Source organism: Leuciscus leuciscus (genome assembly GCF_965113295.1).
Source record: "Leuciscus leuciscus genome assembly, chromosome: 9".
In the NCBI taxonomy this organism is placed as follows: Eukaryota; Metazoa; Chordata; class Actinopteri; order Cypriniformes; family Leuciscidae; genus Leuciscus; species Leuciscus leuciscus.
In genome coordinates, this window is record NC_138733.1 from 10,761,148 (window position 1) to 10,780,612 (window position 19,465).

General features: G+C 42.5%; 1 protein-coding gene across 1 annotated transcript in view; it reads left to right on the top strand.

The window, feature by feature from the left end:
- The window catches only part of LOC309505879 (uncharacterized protein), a 45,505-nt gene that overhangs the window by 14,325 nt on the left and 11,715 nt on the right, over positions 1-19,465 (top strand). The window contains exons 14-20 of the mRNA XM_082179340.1: positions 5,655-6,237; positions 14,025-14,081; positions 14,234-14,353; positions 15,042-15,164; positions 15,443-15,559; positions 16,208-16,258; positions 16,836-16,922. Coding sequence (XP_082035466.1) covers positions 5,655-6,237; positions 14,025-14,081; positions 14,234-14,353; positions 15,042-15,164; positions 15,443-15,559; positions 16,208-16,258; positions 16,836-16,922 — 1,138 coding nt within the window. The remainder of the gene's footprint in view (positions 1-5,654; positions 6,238-14,024; positions 14,082-14,233; positions 14,354-15,041; positions 15,165-15,442; positions 15,560-16,207; positions 16,259-16,835; positions 16,923-19,465) is intronic.

Sequence of the window (19,465 nt, forward strand, 5' to 3'; positions counted from 1 at the left end):
TTCAACTAAACCTGGCGAAGACAGAGCTGCTTGTGGTCTCGGCCAACCCAACACTACACCACAACTTCTACATTCAGCTAGGCTCGTCATCCATAACTCCATCAAGGTCAGCAGAAACCTTGGAGTTGTGATTGATAATCAATTGAATTTCATAGACCACATTGCTAGAACTGCCCGGTCTTACAGATTTGCCTTACAACATTAGGAGGATCAGGGCCTTCCTATCAGAGCATGCTACACAACTCCTTGTCCAAGTGCTTGTTCTATCCAAGCTGGACTATTGTAATGCTCTCTTTGCAGGCCTTCCAGCTTGCACTCTCAAACCTCTGCAACTGATCCAAAATGCTGCAGCAAGAGTGGTCTTGAACGAGCCAAAGAGAGCACACGTCACTCCTCTCCACACAAAATTGCACTGGTTGCCAATTGCTGCTAGCATCAAATTCAAGGCACTGATGCTTGCCTGGAGTCTGGAGTAAACTCATTACTCCAGACTTAGCCTACGTGCCATCCAGAAGCTTGCATTCTGCAAGTGAACGTCATCTTGAGGGGGCCATCTCAAAGAGGCACAAAATCACTTTCACGGACCTTCACCTTGACTGTTCCCTGCCGGTGGAATGACCTGCCTTACTCAACCCGACCTAAGTCCGTAGCCATTTTCAAACGGCTGAGGCCGCATCTTTTTCGGCAACACTTGATCCATTAATACTAACACTTTCTTTTCTCTTCTCTTCTACTCTATACAATAAAAAAAAAAAAAAAAATACTGTTAGACTAAACTGGGAAGGGTCACAGCACTTGTATATTGTTGTCCTATTGTTAGTTTAACTGCTTCTATTGCTCTCCTCATTTGTAAGTCGCTTTGGATAAAAGCATCTGCTAAATGATTAAATGTAAATGTTGTTAAACCTTCCCTGAGTCCTTAACTTCATTATTCTGATTTGTGAAATCTTTTCACAGTACAGTTTCGGTCAGTTAACCCTTCCCTGAGTGCCTAACCCTTCAAGGGTTAACTGACCAAAACTGCACCGTGAAAGATTTCATTTATATTGATCAGTGGTTCAGACATCGTACGTGCTCATACCGGTAATCTTCATTCTTTGCTCACACACAGCATCATACAGGTAATGTACTGGTAATGTTTCAACTTCTCATACTGGTAAATTGCCAGAACAGATTTACAGATTTTTTAAAAGGTCCTGTCCACACATGATTTCTTAAAAGTAATTTACCAGTGAAGACTAGTGAAAGGGGCTATTGTGATATATGCTACATTTGTGGTCATTCTTTGAAAAGTTAGTTTCTGCTCTTCTGATCTGCATGTCCTGGAGTAAGAGATTTAAGAGTGTGTCATTGTTCTCTACAGGTTGAGTTATTGTGGCGTCACAGATGAAGGTTGTGCTGCTCTGGCTTCAGTTCTGAGATCAAAGCCCTCACACCTGAGAGAACTGGATCTGACTGGGAATAAACTAGGATTGCAGTTGCTTTCTGATCTAAAGAAAGACCCACGCTATAAGCTAGGGCTGCAACGATAAGTGCAATATAGTACAAATACATATCCAAATCTCCAGGACAAAATGAAGCCAACAATTTGTCTGGAAAAAATCTGGTTTAACTGAAAAATTTAAATTAGTCCAAATATACAAATATTCTAGATTTGGTACAGCAAGATTAAATTCTTGCTGTACCAAAATCATATTGAACGGTTACTACAAAACTGAGGTATTCCAAAGTGTGAATTTTGTGTACCGTTTGCAGCCCTATTTTTTATAATCTGGGCATACTCCGTAATAAAAAAAAAATAATAAAAAAAAAAACATTTTCATTTCAAACATGCAAATTTGCAATTTGTTTTAAATATGTAAATGTCTGTATATGAACTATGTGAAGGTGTTAAACCGAGAGAATTGTCTTATTATAAACTTGTATTAAGCAAATTTAAAGTAAATACAATGTTTGCTTAGTTGTTTCCAAATTAGATCTAATTTTGTGTATCAGAAATTATGTCTCATTCGGCATGTGTCATTTTAATATTGTTAAGCTTTTAGATAGCAGTGTTATCTATGATCAGCTGATGGTGAATGTTTCTTTTGTGTTCTGAATGAAAATGACAATGCATAATTTGAGATTCAAACCTCCAGAAAAAAAGTCAAGCATTACAGAATGCCTGTGATACACTGGTCATTGTTGGTAAAGTGTTCATTAGTTCATAGAGTAAGAATTGAAAAACATCCACCTATGGGTAAATGAATAGTAAAAAAAAATACAGAACAGACATTATAGTGTGTTAGATGTTCTTCACCAGCAGAGGGCCACATAGGCACTCTGTCAAATGTCTTTCAAACATCTTTGGCGTATGGTCACATTAAAACTGTCTTTACATCACCATGCCTTCAGTTATTTTCTACTACCTTTAAAATCCTTTTTTTTTTATAGGTGTTACGTTGTCCCAAATCTAGACTTTCAATCGACAAAAGAATATGCACTTACACAAACTGATACATCTAACAAATAACAAACACATTTGAATAAAATTAAAAGTTTTTTATTTATTTTTTATGAATGAATGGGTTTTATGCTGCCTTCATGTGCTATCGGAAATTTCTTACTTCCCATTTTGGGGCCGGTTGCAAGACTAGTCTTACAAGTTAGTCATCAATTTTTTTTTCTTAAAGATTGTTCATAAAAAAAACGTAGATTGGCCTATTTTGATACCAAAAAGTAAGACTGATTGCCCCTTGACTAACTGCTAGTGGGTCATTCCAGATCTTATTGTTGTGTTCACACCATGACGTTAACGTAAATAAAGCTGCGTGTGCTTTCGAATCGTTCTCGCTGTACTTTGATGTCATACACCGACCGATCTAAACACCGCCACTTCAAGTCGAACACACCGTATATGCAGTGGCCAGGTGGTACAGCAGCCACGTGGTACAAGTCATAGCTCTCAGAAAATTATTAGATTAAACATTGTAATTACTACAAGTTCAAAAAGCATGTTTAGGCTTTTTACAGCGCTAAGGTAATTATGACATGGCGTGAATGCACCTTAAAGGTGCTCTAAGCGATTGTTGGGTGACGTCACTTCTTGTTGACGTTCCAAGTATTAAACGGATGCTAGCTCGACTCTCCCTCCTCCTCATCCTGTCCCCTTCCCCTCCCTTTCGTGCTTCCTGAAACAGTCATGAACGCCAGACTGGATTTACCCCCCTGTCCAGCAAAAACAGAGCCACCTGAATGTCGGATTGGAAGCCCTTCTGCCGGCGGAGTTCTTGACACCTTTCGAAGGCTTTTCCGATGTAAATTCGGGACTTTGCGCGTTCCCTCTCCTTTTCCTATTTTTTGTTATTTGTTCATAGGAACGTCGTCTCTTTGGTCGTGTGACGGCCATATAAAAATTCTCAATAATATAAAATTTTAACGTTAGTCGTTGTCGTTGTCTAGGTCTAGGACATCTCTCCTCTAGCTAACTTCCCTCTTCATGCTTCTCTCTCTTCCACTCCCCACACCCCCCTTAATGAGCACGCGCACTAACCCCCCAACCCCCACCCCCAAATAATTCTTGTAGGTTATTGGCTGGAACACTGTTTGTTATGTTTCGTGGTCCAGGCTGGTCCAGTTTGTTTTTGTTGCCGTTTGTGGAGCCTGGGCTGTCTACAGAGACCGCGTTTTTTTTTTTTTTTTACAGTGAGTTCAAAAAAATAAAATTCGGCCTAAAAAACGGGTGACAAAGCTTATAGCACTTTTAAAGTAACAATTAATACACCACTGTTAAAATTATACACTCATGACATGTATCATAAATCAAAATGTACCTCTGGCTTAACCATATTCATTTGTAAGCTAAAATGTAATTGACACCCTGAGTTTTGTGAATCCTTTGACAATATCTGGATTTTCTGGAAGTCAGACACAATCTGTTTAAACACAATCTGACTGATCTACTAACATACAGATGTAACAGGGTTAAAAAGAACATTTAATTTAAAGAGTATTGTGTGAATTTCATAAAATAAGGTATTTGGTTGTATTTATTGGTGTTAGAAGGCTCCCCTCCTGTGGCTATTAATGGTACTGCAGATATTGAATTTTGTCGCTCTTCTCTTGCCGTACCGCAGCAGATTCAAGTGTCGATGCTGTGGGTATGTATGGTTTTTCATGCTCTGACGCATTAACAAATTAATTGTGAAAATTATACGTTTCAAGTGAATCTTTTTGACGCAATATATTTCATACATATATGTGAACATATAGATAATGCATTTAGCACTTTAACACGGTTGTTGAGAGTATTATAAGATGTATTGAATTTCCATGTGCGTCACACGTGCGAGCACGGATTCATTTCTCGTGACGATTGCGTCTGTCTTAACTATCTAACGATTATTTGTATTATGAGTTGAGTGAATGTGTCATTTCTATCTTTCTAGTCCATATGAATGTCTGCAGTCTGTCATCAGCCAATGTAAATTGTCTTTCTTGTTGTTTCCAAAAAAAGATAAATTCGAGCTGAACCCCATTTGTGAGTGTGTCCTTCCACATCCGTTACACTGGTGCCGTGACTCCGTGGATCCCTTGATCAGCTTGATGCAGATCGACCGTGATTGCTGTGTGCAGATCGAGTTCATCGGTGGTTCAAGTCTTCATTGCTGTGAGCAGGTCGAGTTCGTCAGAGGGGTCAAGTCTTCAATGCTTTGGATGCGGACAGTATACACATACTCACACATTGTCATTGGGACTGTACATTAGTTTATTACATACACAACGCATGGACATATGGAATGTAGTTCTGATTTGACTGTCATCGCGATCAGGATATCATTTCAAGTAGTGAGCTTTCTCATAATCAATCTCGTTGATATTTTTCTTGTTTTATTTTATTTATTTATTTTTTTCATGCACAACTTTTGATTTCATTATGGCTGAGAAACCTGAATATGATGGTGATCTGGATGCATCATGTTATGGTAACATGGGTTTCCCTAGAGGAAGGGGTACATGGTTACTGAGTAGCGCCGAAGGTGGTCATTTCCGTGAAGACGTTAGTCGGGGGGTTGGACGACCACAGTTATATGATGACAACGGTAGGGGTATTGGGTTGAGTCAGTTCCCGGGTGGTACTCCTGTTGGTCGGATTCCTGGTGAGGGTCCATACACCTCGACACCTGGTGTTGATAGAGTTGCTTTTGACCACCTCACAGACATGGTAGGCCAGTTAGGTTCGCAAATTGGCGAGTCGATAGTTGCAAAACTAGTGTCTGCTGGCTTAGTTAATGCAAATGCTGATTGCCAAACCAATTCACTCAGTTACACTCAGGCACCAACACGTACTGAACAGTGTACACATACACAAATGATGGCACCACAAGTTACAGTGCACATGAAGTCTGAACATGACTCATTTAGGGGCGATGGCTCTGATAAGTATGGCATTGAGGAGTGGGTGGACAGGACAAAAGCTTACTTAAGAAAGCAAAAGTGCCCTGTTCATGAGCAAGCCGAAGAGATAATGAGTAGATTAGCTGGAAAGGCAAGAGATGTTGTCAAAGTCAGCCTTCGCAGTGATGACATGCTTAACGTCAAGCAGGAACCTGGGTTAATTTATGGCATTCTTATGCAGTACTTCAGTGAATCTACCTCTTGCTTGCCACTTGCAGATTTTTATGCCACTCTCCCCAGAGCCAAAGAGAATCCTGTGGACTACTGGATTCGAATTAACAAAGCGGCTGATCTGGCAGATGAGGGACTGCGAAGACAAGGCAAACGTTTCGACAACATAGGAGAGGAGGTAACACGGATGTTTGTTAAATTCTGTCCTGACCCCAGTTTGGCGAGTATGTTCAGATGCAAGCCTGTTCAAGAATGGAGTGCAAAAGAAATACAGAGCAGGATTGATGATCACCAGAGGGAATTTAGAAGCCGGGGAAATAGTACAGCGAATCTACGGAGCCACACAACTGCAGTGTTCAACAGTGAACATATGTACGATTGCCCCAAGACGGAGTCGCCTTCTGTTCCGGTCCAATCATTCAGTTCTATGCCTGATAGTCAGGCACGTCGCCAGCCTGAGCCTACACCAGCACCCAATCTGGCACAGCATCAGCCCTCCTCCTGCTCAACTCCGGCCCCAGCGATGTCTCAACACACACAGCAGGCTGAGAGTCAGTTGCTCACTCGAATGATGGAGATGATGGAGCAGCTCATGGGCAGGGTGCAATTTCGTGATGTTTCCAACCCAAGGCATGGCTCTAGACAGCAGCGCAGTTTTGTCAGAAGTGCCTGTCGAGTCTGTAATGACAGCAAACACACCACGGTGACACACTGCATGACGGACAAACTGTGTTTTACATGCTTTTCCCCTGGGCACACAAAGAAGGACTGTCCTAAACACTCCTCTGCCCAGACACAACTTGAGGGAAACTAGCAGACCCGTATTCGGAGGGAGGCAGTGCGGGTCCTCATTGTAACTCCCAAGCCATTGATGATTGTGAGTCTGAGAATACATACATTTTAGCCAAAGGAAGTCTTGATCATTCAGAAGTCATTTATCAGAACACGCACATTGTAGGCGGACGTGACAGCCTATTTTATACGCCAGTGAAGATTGGAGACATGGTGACATTACATGCAATGTTGGACAGTGGTTCGATGGCCTGCACTATAAATGAGTCTGCTGAGATGAAACTGAGATCAGCTGGTGCAGTGGATGAATCCAGTGAGTTCAAAACTGATGTCACCCTTGTAGGATGCGGAGGGCTGCGTGTGAAACCTAAATCATCATTCAATGTTACCATGGAAGTGTATGGTATAAAGATGGCAGTACCCACCTTAGTGGTTCCTGGGCAACATGATGAGCTGATAATTGGGACTAATGTCATTAAACACATTCTCAGATACTTCAAATTATGCGATGGATTTTGGCAGGCTCTGTCTAGTCCAACTTCAGCAGACCCTGAGTGTGAAAGTTTCTTGTCGATGCTTGCTGGATTGGACCGCTGGAGAGGAGAAGAGATTCCTGGGAAGATAGGAACAGTCAGATGCAATTCAGCTGTCCAGCTCGAGCCGGGCCGTGAGTATTTAGTATGGGGGAAGCTGCCCAAATCCGCTGTTGTGTCCCCAGGAAGTGCAGTCATGACTGAACCTACATCATCTCACTCAGCTCCCAGAGGTGTTATGGTGGCTAGACTAATCACGTCTCTGTGGCAAGATGGATGGGTCCCCTTGAAACTTATCAACACATCAGGCAGTCCAGTGTTATTGAGACGGAATGCAAAAATTGCAGATCTTTATCCGTGCATTGCGCTTGAAGATCTTGATCACACCAGTGCAGTCAATCCTTTTCTGGTAAACTGCCCCACTAGTTTGTCTGATGTGGCCGACACGTCACCTGTGAAAGAGCGACTGAAGTCAGTTGGTCTGGACAGTCTTAACATTGACTCGTGTGATATCTCGGATGTCTGCAAGCAACGGTTGCTGAACCTAATACTGAGTTACGAAGACATCTTTTCACGTGACCATCTGGATTGTGGGGAAGCAAGGGGTTTTGTCCATAGAATACACCTCTCAGACACCAGACCGTTCAGGCTTCCGTTCAGAAGAGTAGCACCCAGTCAATATCAAAAACTGCGACAGGTGTTATCTGAAATGGAGGAGAAGGAGATCATTCGGCGATCCACCAGCGAGTACGCGTCTCCTCTCGTTTTGGTCTGGAAGAAGAATGGAGACCTGCGTGTGTGCACTGACTTCCGTTGGCTGAACAGGAGAACGCTGAAGGACGCGCACCCTCTTCCTCACCAGGCGGATTGTTTGGCAGCACTTGGCGGTAACGCCCTCTTTAGCACAATGGATTTGACGTCCGGATTCTATAATATGCCGCTGCATGAGGAGGACCGCAAGTTTACCGCCTTTACTACACCTATGGGCCTTTTCGAGTACAATCGTTTACCCCAAGGTCTCTGCAACAGTCCTGGCAGCTTCATGCGTATGATGACCAACATATTCGGGGATGAAAACTTTCTCAGTCTCCTGTGTTATCTGGACGATCTGATTGTCTTCGGCCCAGACGAGAAAACCGCTATTGATCGCTTGGAAATGGTGTTTGGCAGGCTTCGCACACACAATCTTAAGCTGGCTCCAAAGAAGTGTCACCTAATGAGAAAATCAGTGAAGTTCCTTGGGCATATGATTGATCAGACGGGTGTTTCTACGGACCCAAGTAAAGTTGAAAGCATCTCTAAGATAAACAGTTTAGATTTGATGGAGCTTGATGGAACAACTCCTTCTCAGAAGAAGATAAGATCATTCTTGGGAATGGTGAATTACTACCAGCACTTTGTTCCAAACTATTCTGCCGTAGCCAAGCCACTTTTTAATCTTCTGAAGGGTCAAAAGACGACAGCGAGGAATTTGAGGAAGCTGGGTCATGCTCGTCAGAATAGGAAGCTGAAATCTAGTGACTGGACACAAGCACAGGACCAGGCAGTTGAGCGGCTGAAAACATCATTGGTTGAGAGCGTTGTCCTTGCCCATCCAGATTTTGATCGCCCTTTCATACTGGCAACGGATGCCTCCTTAGACGGTATTGGAGCTGTGCTCTCTCAGGTCACAGAGGGGGAGACAAAAGCCAGGCCTGTAGCCTTCGCCAGTAAGTCCCTTTCTCGGTCGCAGCAAAATTATCCAGCACATCGTTTGGAGTTTTTGGCCTTAAAATGGTCAATATGTGATAAATTCAGTCATTGGCTCAAAGGACATGAATTCACTGTCTTGACTGACAATAATCCTTTGGCTCATATACTTACAAAACCCAAACTTGATTGCTGCGAACAACGCTGGGTGGCTAAGTTGGCTAGCTACAACTTCGACATAAAGTATGTGCCTGGTCCCCAGAACATAGTCGCTGATGCCCTGAGCAGGGTTCCATTTGTCAAAACTGATGTTACGCAGAGACTGCTCAAAGAGCCATATGGAGCACTACTGGCTGGTTCCAGAGGGATGTCTACAGAGTCTGTGCAGGGTGCGTTCAGACGTTCCTGTGATTCAGATAGGAGGCTGAGTGTCATTAATCTAGGCCAGTCATGCAGACCAGACAAAAAGCAGACCAAAGACCTTCTAACTGTCTCGAATGCAGACGTCTCTGCTATATTGAACTCACATGTTGAGTGGAACATCGGAGCCAGAGCACGAGCAATGTCTGTCATTGATCACTTACCTCAGTTGATGTCAGAAGGGCAGGACACGTTGCCAACATATTCAGAACAGGAACTGCGTGAAAAACAGCTCACAGACAAAATTTTGTCAAGAGTCTTGTATTATGTTGAGCGTCAGCGTAGGCCTTCAAGAAGAGAGAGGTCAAAGGAATCAATGAGTGTTCTTCGATACCTGAAGCACTGGGAGAAATTTGTTGTCAGAAGTGGTATCTTGTACAGAGTGTCCTGTGACCAACAATCAAGGAAAAAACGCTTTCAGTTTGTGGTCCCAGAGTCTTTAGTGAGTGTGATCTTGAAAGGAATCCATGACGACTGTGGTCACCAAGGTCAGTCGCGGAGTATTAGCCTTGCAAGGCAGCGCTTCTTTTGGCTGAACATGGAGCGAAATGCGAGGGACTATGTGCGCCTGTGTCATCGCTGCACTGTGAGCAAAACGATTGATCCTTCTGGTAGAGCACCCCTGGAGAACATTTCAACAAGTAGACCGTTAGAGCTTGTCTGCATAGACTTCTGGTCAGCTGAGGACTCTACTAACAAGTCTGTTGACGTTTTGGTGATAACCGATCACTTTACGAGGCTAGCACAAGCCTTTGTGTGTAGAGATCAATCTGCCAAACAGGTTGCCAGGATAATATGGGACAGGTATTTTTGCATCTACGGCCTGCCAGAACGCATCCATAGCGACCAAGGTCCGAGTTTTGAAAGTAAATTGATCCGAGAGCTTCTAAGGGTCTCTGGAGTGAACAAGTCGCGCACAACACCGTATCACCCAATGGGTAATGGAAGTGTGGAGCGCTTTAATAGAACCCTTGGAAATATGATTCGGGCTTTGTCACCAGATGTGAAGAGAGATTGGCCGAGACGGTTGCAGACACTGACATTTCTGTATAATTGCACAATCCATGAGACGACAGGTTATGCTCCTTTTTATTTGATGTTCGGGCGTGTACCCCGTCTGCCCATTGACATTCTGTTTCGATCTGTCTTGAATGATCCAGATGTGACCTGCTGTGAAAAGTTCGTATCCACTCTGGTCAAAGATCTGAAAGAAGCGTTACAGATTGCTCAAGAACATGCAATGAAGGAACAGAAAAGACATGCAGAGTTGTACAACCGAAGGGTAAAAGGACTACTTATCGAAACAGGTGACCAGGTGCTCTTAGCGAATAAAACCGAAAGGGGTAAGAAGAAAGTCGCTGACAGGTGGGAGTCAACAGTTTACACTGTTGTGGATCGTAAACCAGACACTCATACTTACAGGATCCGTAATCCAGCCACAGGTCAGGAAAAAGTGGTTCATCGCAACCTGTTGATGTTGGTGAATTTCTTACCAGTGAACGTTGAGCACCCTCAGTCTGATCAACTTTCTTCCCAGAGGTCGTCTTCAGTCCTGTCATTGTGTGCAGTGGAGGATGAGTCTTTAGGAGGAGATGCGGTAGTATCTGAGCACACAGAGGATAGCTACAGCAGTGTTACAATGGATGACTCTGTGATGACGAGAGGCAAGGTGATAGCCTCATGTGATGATGCTGACGTTAATTGTGAGGATGATTCTATGTCAGTTCAGGAATCTGATACCAGAAACAGAACGATAAGTTGGGTTTCGGAGCTGCCTGAGGGATCACATCATGAGTCTGATCAAACCCCAAGTGGAGTTCTGGTAGATCCTGTAGCTGAGGCCTTCCTTTCGGCACCAAAAAGCCATATATCTGACATGTCAAGAGATGTAAGAACATCTGTTTCTGATGGAGACACAAGAGGCGGTTCAGATTCACATGAATCCGATTCTGAGACAGTCCTGTCTGCCCAGCCACCCTCTCAAACTCCTACCAACACACATGTAGCTGACCCTGAGAATGTACCGCAAAGTTCTAGCTCAGTCACACAGGTTAGGACACGTTTTGGTCGAGTCGTTAGACCTGTTGAAAGATTAATACATGTGATGTCTACACAGGCTGTGGTTCAGGATACAAAACACAATGTTCAAGCTGTTTGCAAGTCATTGTTTAGGGCTTTCTCTGCTTAGAACAAGACTTTTGTTTTCGTGCCTGTTGGCATATTGTCTAAAATAGTGTTAAGGCTGTTTTATAGTCTAAAAGCAGTAGTTCAGATTAAGCACATACCTAAAGAAATGGGTTGCCTTCACATCTTGGAGTACACCTGGTGTATCTCTAAATTTTTTTTTTTTTTTTTTTTGGTATTGTAATGGTGAATAGAGTATTGAAGGATATTGCGGAATGTATGTAGATGTTCTGCTGTCAGTAGCTGGTGAGAGAGCTTAGCGCTACTCTCTCATCACTTCGTCCTTAAGGGATAATTGGTTTTTGACTGTCCTCCTATAGGAGTTTCTTTCGTATTGTGAAGTTTATTATTGTGAACTGAAGGAAAAGTGTTCCGTTGTTGATATTCCCCTGGTCATGCATATATTTTATGTAATTCAGTGGGGGTGGATGTAACAGGGTTAAAAAGAACATTTAATTTAAAGAGTATTGTGTGAATTTCATAAAATAAGGTATTTGGTTGTATTTATTGGTGTTAGAAGGCTCCCCTCCTGTGGCTATTAATGGTACTGCAGATATTGAATTTTGTCGCTCTTCTCTTGCCGTACCGCAGCAGATTCAAGTGTCGATGCTGTGGGTATGTATGGTTTTTCATGCTCTGACGCATTAACAAATTAATTGTGAAAATTATACGTTTCAAGTGAATCTTTTTGACGCAATATATTTCATACATATATGTGAACATATAGATAATGCATTTAGCACTTTAACACGGTTGTTGAGAGTATTATAAGATGTATTGAATTTCCATGTGCGTCACACGTGCGAGCACGGATTCATTTCTCGTGACGATTGCGTCTGTCTTAACTATCTAACGATTATTTGTATTATGAGTTGAGTGAATGTGTCATTTCTATCTTTCTAGTCCATATGAATGTCTGCAGTCTGTCATCAGCCAATGTAAATTGTCTTTCTTGTTGTTTCCAAAAAAAGATAAATTCGAGCTGAACCCCATTTGTGAGTGTGTCCTTCCACATCCGTTACACAAACAGTTATATTTTTCAAAATTATATTGAAGACAATGAGTTATCATTGACAGGATAGTATGTGAAACTGTGTTAAGACTTCTCCAAAAGATAACCAGAGTCAGTTAAGGAAATGAGATTGAAAGTGTGGGTCACACAGCTGTGCCATGTCCTTTAAATGAAGGCACACAAAACCTGGTTTTCTGACAAATATGAAAAAGATGGGTTAGTGTGAAGGATGCCTCAATCCAAAAAGCTTTCACAGGCATTCATTCATCTACCTGAAGACCCTCGGACCCAAAAATTTCAATTTTTTTTATTTTTATTAATGTTCTGCAAGCCGTTTGTGCGTTAGTAATTTACCAAAACAATAATTTCAGGGATATTGCGAGTTACATGCTGATGTTTTTTTCCCTTCTGTGCATTATAAGTAAGGCTGTTTTGAAACTGCACAGCTTTTCCAGTTTTATAAATGACATTCTCCTTCCCACACCAACTACGAACAAATTTTTTTTTCATGTATACCTGTGAAAGACAATGGAGCCAATCAGAGTAGGTATGGGGCTGGGCAACACGTGCAGCCACGCCCCGATCTGCAGGCTGCAGCCAGGTCCTTCACGCCAGGTCCTTCTCAATAAATTAATGATCGTCAGGATTGTTACTGCACTCCTTTGAAGCTGCAATGGTTTAATTCTGCGGTCATAGCCTGAGTTTGGGGAGTTTAGGAGTTATCATTTTAGTGCAGAATGAGTAAAGCTGTTTGTTGTTAGGATGACAAGAAGTTTTAAAAGTTACATTTTTAGGATAATTAAATTTTCAGGCTGCTCTGCCTCAGTGGTCTAAATGCGCTCGTCAATGTCAAAATGATCGAGCTAGCCAATCAAATCAAGGAAGGCGGGACTTAATGTTTTTCTGTCACTCACAACAAGTTCGTGGAAAGAAAAATAAGTAGCTAACAGCTATAACTATTTTACGATAAAACATCTTCATCAACCGTTATAGCCTATGATGCAAACGACTTGGCAAGAAACGTTGTATTTTAGACATATTCGACACACGAATGAATAAGAGAGTATGTGCACATATAAAATAAAAACAATATTTGCAAATATTTTTAATTGATTACTTAGACCTAGAATGTATTTTACAATTTTTATTTATTCATTCCATTAAATACCTTTTAATATTTTAATTATTTTAAACCATTTAAAAGTTTTTGCCCGCCGTCGCCTCAAAGAAAGTGAAAGTTCGTTTTTGTCAGGGACCATTTTGTGCATAAAAGAACTGCTTCACGTTGTCAAAATAGCAAAGAGAGTGAGTATTAAAGATTATCGCTTTATAGGCTTAACAGCATGCGATAAGTTTGTTTGTAGTATGCTATGTAAATGGTACCTACACCGTAGAAAGACGTTTATCTTGTAGTGAGGCCCATTTATGGCAGTATCACCAGTTACGGATCATAATGTACAAAGGAAAGTTAGTCATTGTCCATTTTATCTTTGAGTAAGTTAATGCTGTTTATTAGCATACTTAATCACATATCTGTGTAGTGTGGGTTATAAAATATGAAGAATATGAACTGTGGGGTAACATGGGGTAAGATGCCCCCTGGGGCAATTGTCAAAATATTTTAAATAGAAGTTTATTTAGTATTTTACATTTACAGTTGTTTGTTTGGTTTTACAGTTGGTTACATGCACTTCTCAACGATTAGACAAAACTCTGCTCAACTCAATAAACTGTGAAAAATGATGTGGATGGATGTAAGATAAGACTCATCTGATCCACCTATGCAGCTTCAATATGGATGACACACAGACATCCAGTAATGGAGATTTTTGTTCAGGAATCAGGTAGGCTACTCTTAAAAGACTCGAAATGTACTGATGCTCCAGTAAAATATCACATTAGTGTCACAAGTTTGGGTCTCAGGTACTCAATATAAGTAAAGATATGCCAATATTCATTCACATTCATTCATAAAGCAGTTTTTTAACTATTACAGTTCAGTCCAACATAGGAGAACAGAATCTCCAGAGCCCAGCTGTGTGTCTATGAAGAGTGATCAGTCTATGGATCCACCACTACGTTTTAATAATAACGGAAACACTTCATCTGGCTGCAGGTACAGATAATATTTATGCAAACATATGGTATCAGTGTTTTGTCTACATTGTTGAATGAGACGGGAAATTCATTGTGTAAATTATATTCTGCCATTTATATTGTCATCTGATGTTTTCATGTTCACAATGCTGTTCTTACAAAAGCACTTAGTACATGATACAGATTTATATTTCTTCATTATGTGAGCCTTCTGTTCTTCCTGACCTAAGGACAATGTTTATATATATAAAAATCTGCTTTATAAAGCTATATATCTAAACATTTGAAGAGTTCAGATGCAAAAGCCTCTATATGCCATCTGAAATTTTCTTATAGAATGATCATTTTTATCAAGCTTGTGTATTTAAGTTCAGTAATTTCACTTAAATGACAATTAATAGGTAATCTTCATTGCCATTTAAGTGAAATTATTGAATTTAAATATACGAGCTTGATAAAAATGATCATTCTATAAGAAAATTTCAGATGGCATTTAGAGGCTTTTGCATCTGAACTCTTCATTTACAGTTCAGTCAAGAAGAAGAGATTATGTACACATTTTAGAATATGACAGGAAATTCATATTGTTAATTATGTGCTGCCATTTATATATCTGAAGTCGTCATGTTCATGGTGCTATTCACACAAAAGAACTTAGTTCAGATTATAGCTTTGCACTTCTGCTCTATGTAAGCCTTCTGTTACAGTGCAGTCAAGAAGAAGAGAACAGAATCTCCAGAGCCCAGCTATGTGTCTATGAAAAGTGATCAGTCTATGGATCCGCCACTACGTTTTAACAATAGAAACACATCATCTGCCTGGAGATACAGGTAATATTTATGCAAACAGACAGATCAGTATTGTATAGATCAGTATTGTATACATTGTGGAATGAGATAGGAAATGTATAGTGTGAACTATATGCAGCCATTTAAATTGTCATCTGAAGTTTTCATGTTCATGAAGCTGTTCACACAAAAGCACTAATTACAGGATACAGCTTTGCACTTCAGCTCTTTGTGAGCCTTATTTTCTCCCTGACCGAAGGACATTATGTTTGAATCTAATAAAACCTGCTTTATAAAGCTATATCTCTAAACTCTTACAGTTCAGTCCATCATAAGAGAACAGAATCTCCAGAGCCCAGCTGTGTGTCTGTGAAGAGTGATCAGTCTATGGATCCTCCACTACGTTTTAATAACGGAAACACTTCATCTGGCAGCAGGTACACATTTTCTGCAAACATATTCTAAATATGTATGTAACATTTATAAAACATGCAATACAAATAAATATGCCTACAGTGTTTCGCATAGGATTTTGTGGGTGTCGTGGGTGGACCTCGGCCCCTCTAGGGGGGTTTGGAGGCATGCCGAAATAGCCATATATTGTCAAACAAATACACTGAAAAATAAATGAAACTTTCATAATTAGTTTTGTCCTAAGTTCTATACCTGAGAGAGATAAACATGTGAGCTTTTATTTTGGCAGAAACTGCAGTCTAGCTTTTATGGTAGAAAACATGTTTACAAACACGTCTCATTACAAATCTAGTAAAATGCGGTAATCGTCAACTATGCAGATGTGAAAATAAGGCGCAACTGGTGCCCGCTACTGGTACATCTATCTTGTATGTGCAATCATCTTGGCGACCCACTTTTTTTAAGTCTGTGACCCAGGGTTTAAAAACCTGTGTCCTATGGCATAATCACTGGCACGTGATAATAGCTAATGAGTTGTGTAAAAGAAAGTCCCTCGAACTTACATATGGAAGTACATTTTGAGGTAACCATTCCTCATAGTCACAGCCTGTTTTATTAGGTACCATTATCATTCACCAGTTGGTCTGACTCTGCAATATCTTTATGCTCAGTTTACACATAGGACAACCACACCAGAGAACAGCTGCATCAACTGTTTTCAGGTAACCTGAGAGATTTTTTTATTTTAATTCAATGATCAAAACTTCTTTTATTTCATTCACCTCATAAGACTTTTACTAGGCATCCTAACTGATTGTATGTCTCACTACATAGTGTAAAAGTATATCTTTTTAAATATTCCACATGGGAAATGAATGCTGGTTTAAAAGTTTTAATATTTTCAGTCATAGTTACTGAAAAACCTGCTTTTGTTACTGTAGCAATATGGGATTTTTTTTGATAGATGTTTACTCTATAAGAGGCTTCATACAGTAAATACCATTTTGTGTCACAGTCAAGGTCAATTTGTTTTGTTTCACTCAGTCACATGTGCTTTCTTTGTCTAGTTTCCCACCACTTATAAATTGTCATGGTTACTGATATGATTAGTTCTCTTAGTTCAGCTGTGTCTCCTTATTAACCTTGTTTGTACCACTACTTAAGTTCCTTTGGTCCCTCAGTTCATTGTCCGTTGCTGTCTTTGCACTAGCACATTGTTTCGCATGTTAGCTTGTTATTCTGATTTCATAATAAATCTTATGTTCTTTTATAATCATCTTCGTCTTCTGTGGATCTAAGCATTACAGCCGGACCCTATAGATCATCATGTGTTCCAAATGATTACCATCCTCTTCCACAGAACAACCAGTCTAGATCTGCTTACAGGTGATTTTATATTTGAATATGTGTTCAATACCAGCATTAATTTTGTCTGTTTGTTTCAGCAGTAACAGCAACAACATACACAGATCTAGTCCACCATAACCAATAAAATTATAGTTCACCCAAAAAATTAAGTCTTTCATTGTTTCTTTCTCTTGAAAGGGAATGTCTCAGGTTACTACTGTAACCATTCTGCCATACTTCTGGCTTGCCATGGTATTGGACTGATTTCACACGTGCTTCAAGACGCAATCACAGAGAGGCGTTCTCACACCGTCGCTACTATGACACAGTCTCGTTCCCTTCTCTGGAAACAATGGTTACAGTCGTAACTTGAGACCTTTTTCCATTTGGAGATAATGATTCTCAGTGTAGTTCTTTTGAGTCCAAGAGCCTTTGTAAGGCCTGTAAGTACTCGTCGGACTTAACTGGCAAGGCTTACAAGGCCTGTGGGGAAGCCGCCTCTGCCATGCACGCCATGGCGTTGGTGCAGGTCCATCAGGCCAAGGCACTGAAGGAACTGCACGAGGGTGGTCACAATCCACAACTTCTCCAGGAACTTTGTGCCGCAACGGACCTCGCACTTCGTGCGACGAAGGTCACCGCGCGGTCAGTTTGTCGTGCGATGTCCACTCTAGTGGTCTAGGAACGCAATCTCTGGCTGTATCTGGCTAACATGAGGGAGACCGACACGCTCCGGTTCCTTAACTCCCCCGTGTCCCAGACTGGCCTCTTCAGCGACACGGTCAAGAACTTTGCCCAACAGTTCTCCGCTGTACAAAAGCAGACTGAGGCCATCAAACACATCTTGCTGCTGCCTCCACCCCTCGTCGCCGGGGGCGGCCTTCTGCGTCTGCCCTCGCTCCCGCGTCGCAGCAGCAGCCTCCACCTAAACGGCGCCGTGAAGCCAGTCGCAGACAGCCCCCCCGCCTGTCCAGGCCCCCGCCAAGAAGGGCGGCAAAGCCAAAAGCAAGCGGCCCTAGGATGGGACTGCTCTTCGGGAGATGGTGACCGCACCGCTCCCTCCCCCTGAAGAGGGTCGGGTGGAAAATCCTTTGTTCCCTTTTTTTTTTGTTCCGCCGCTGGCCTCAAAACCAGCGGTACCCAAATTCTCAATAAAAGAGCAGTTCCTTTCATCACTGGGTCCGAAGAGGGCCTGTAGAGCAGTGGGGGGAGATAATCCTCACCACTCTCATCCGCCTCTTCTATCGCCAGCGGGCAGCAGTGTGCGTTTCGAGAGCGCAACCGAGCGCCTCCTGCACCTCCTACCCCGTGGAACCAGGTAAGTGTTGCTCAGCACACTCAGACTCCGCTACTGGATGCCTACCAGAGAGAGCCTCCCGAGCCGCGTCCCTGTGTTCCACCTCGCTGCCCCTCTCTGGGTTGGCCTATGGTCCCTTTGGTGCTGCTTGTACGGTCTCTGCAAGCCTGGTTAGCGCTCCCCAGTCCGTCTCGCTGGCTCATCTGGACCATCAGGCTCGGCTATGCGATTCAGTTCGCCCGGCATCCCCTCAAGTTTCGGGCCATCCACTCCACTACAGTGAGAGCAGCCGATGCCCATGTCTTGCGGGCGGAGATTGCAGTCCTACTGGCGAAGGATGCGACTGAGCCGGTCCCTCCAGCCAATATGAGGTCAGGGCACTACATTCCCTACTTCATTGTACCCAAGAAAGGAGGTGGGTTACGACGGATCTTGGACCTGCGAGTTTTGAATCGGAGCCTCCACAAGCTACCGTTCAAAATGCTCACGCACAAACGCATTTTCGAATGCATCCGTCCCCGAGATTGGTTTGCAGGACGACCTGATCGACCTGAAGGATGTGTACTTTCATGTCTCTATTCTCCCTCGACACAGGCCGTTTCTGTGCTTTGCGTTCGTGGGTCGAGCATATCAGTACAAGGTCCTGCCCTTCAGGCTGTCCCTGTCTTCACGAAAGTCATGGAGGGGGCCCTTGTTCCCATGAGAGAACAGGGCGTTCGCATCCTCAACTATCTCGACGACTGGCTCATATTAGCACACTCTCGAGATCAGTTATGCGAACACAGGGACTTCATGCTCAGGCACCTCAGCCAGTTGGGTCTTTAGGTCAACTGGGAAAAGAGCAAACTCACCCCTGTGCAGAGGATCTCTTTTCTCGGTATGGAGTTGGATTCGGTCGCACAGACAAGCGCGCCTCACAGAGCAACACGCTCAGTTGGTGCTGAACTGCTTGAACATGTTCAAAGGCAGGACGGCGGTTCCACTGAAATTCTCTTTTTTTTGCCTTTTTAATTGTGACAGGACAGTAGAGAGTTGACAGAAAGCGAGGTGGGAGAGAGACGGGGGATGGGATCGGGAAAGGTCCACGAGCCGAGACTCGACCTCGGGCCGCCCTAGCGCAACGGCGCTACATGTCTCCACTGAAATTCATGACTCCACTGAAATTCTTTCAGAGGCTCCTGGGGCATATGGCAGCGGCAGCAGTGGTAACTCCGCTCGGGCTGCTCTATATGAGACCGCTTCAGCACTGGCTTCACGGCCAAGTCCTGAGATGGGCGTGGCATCA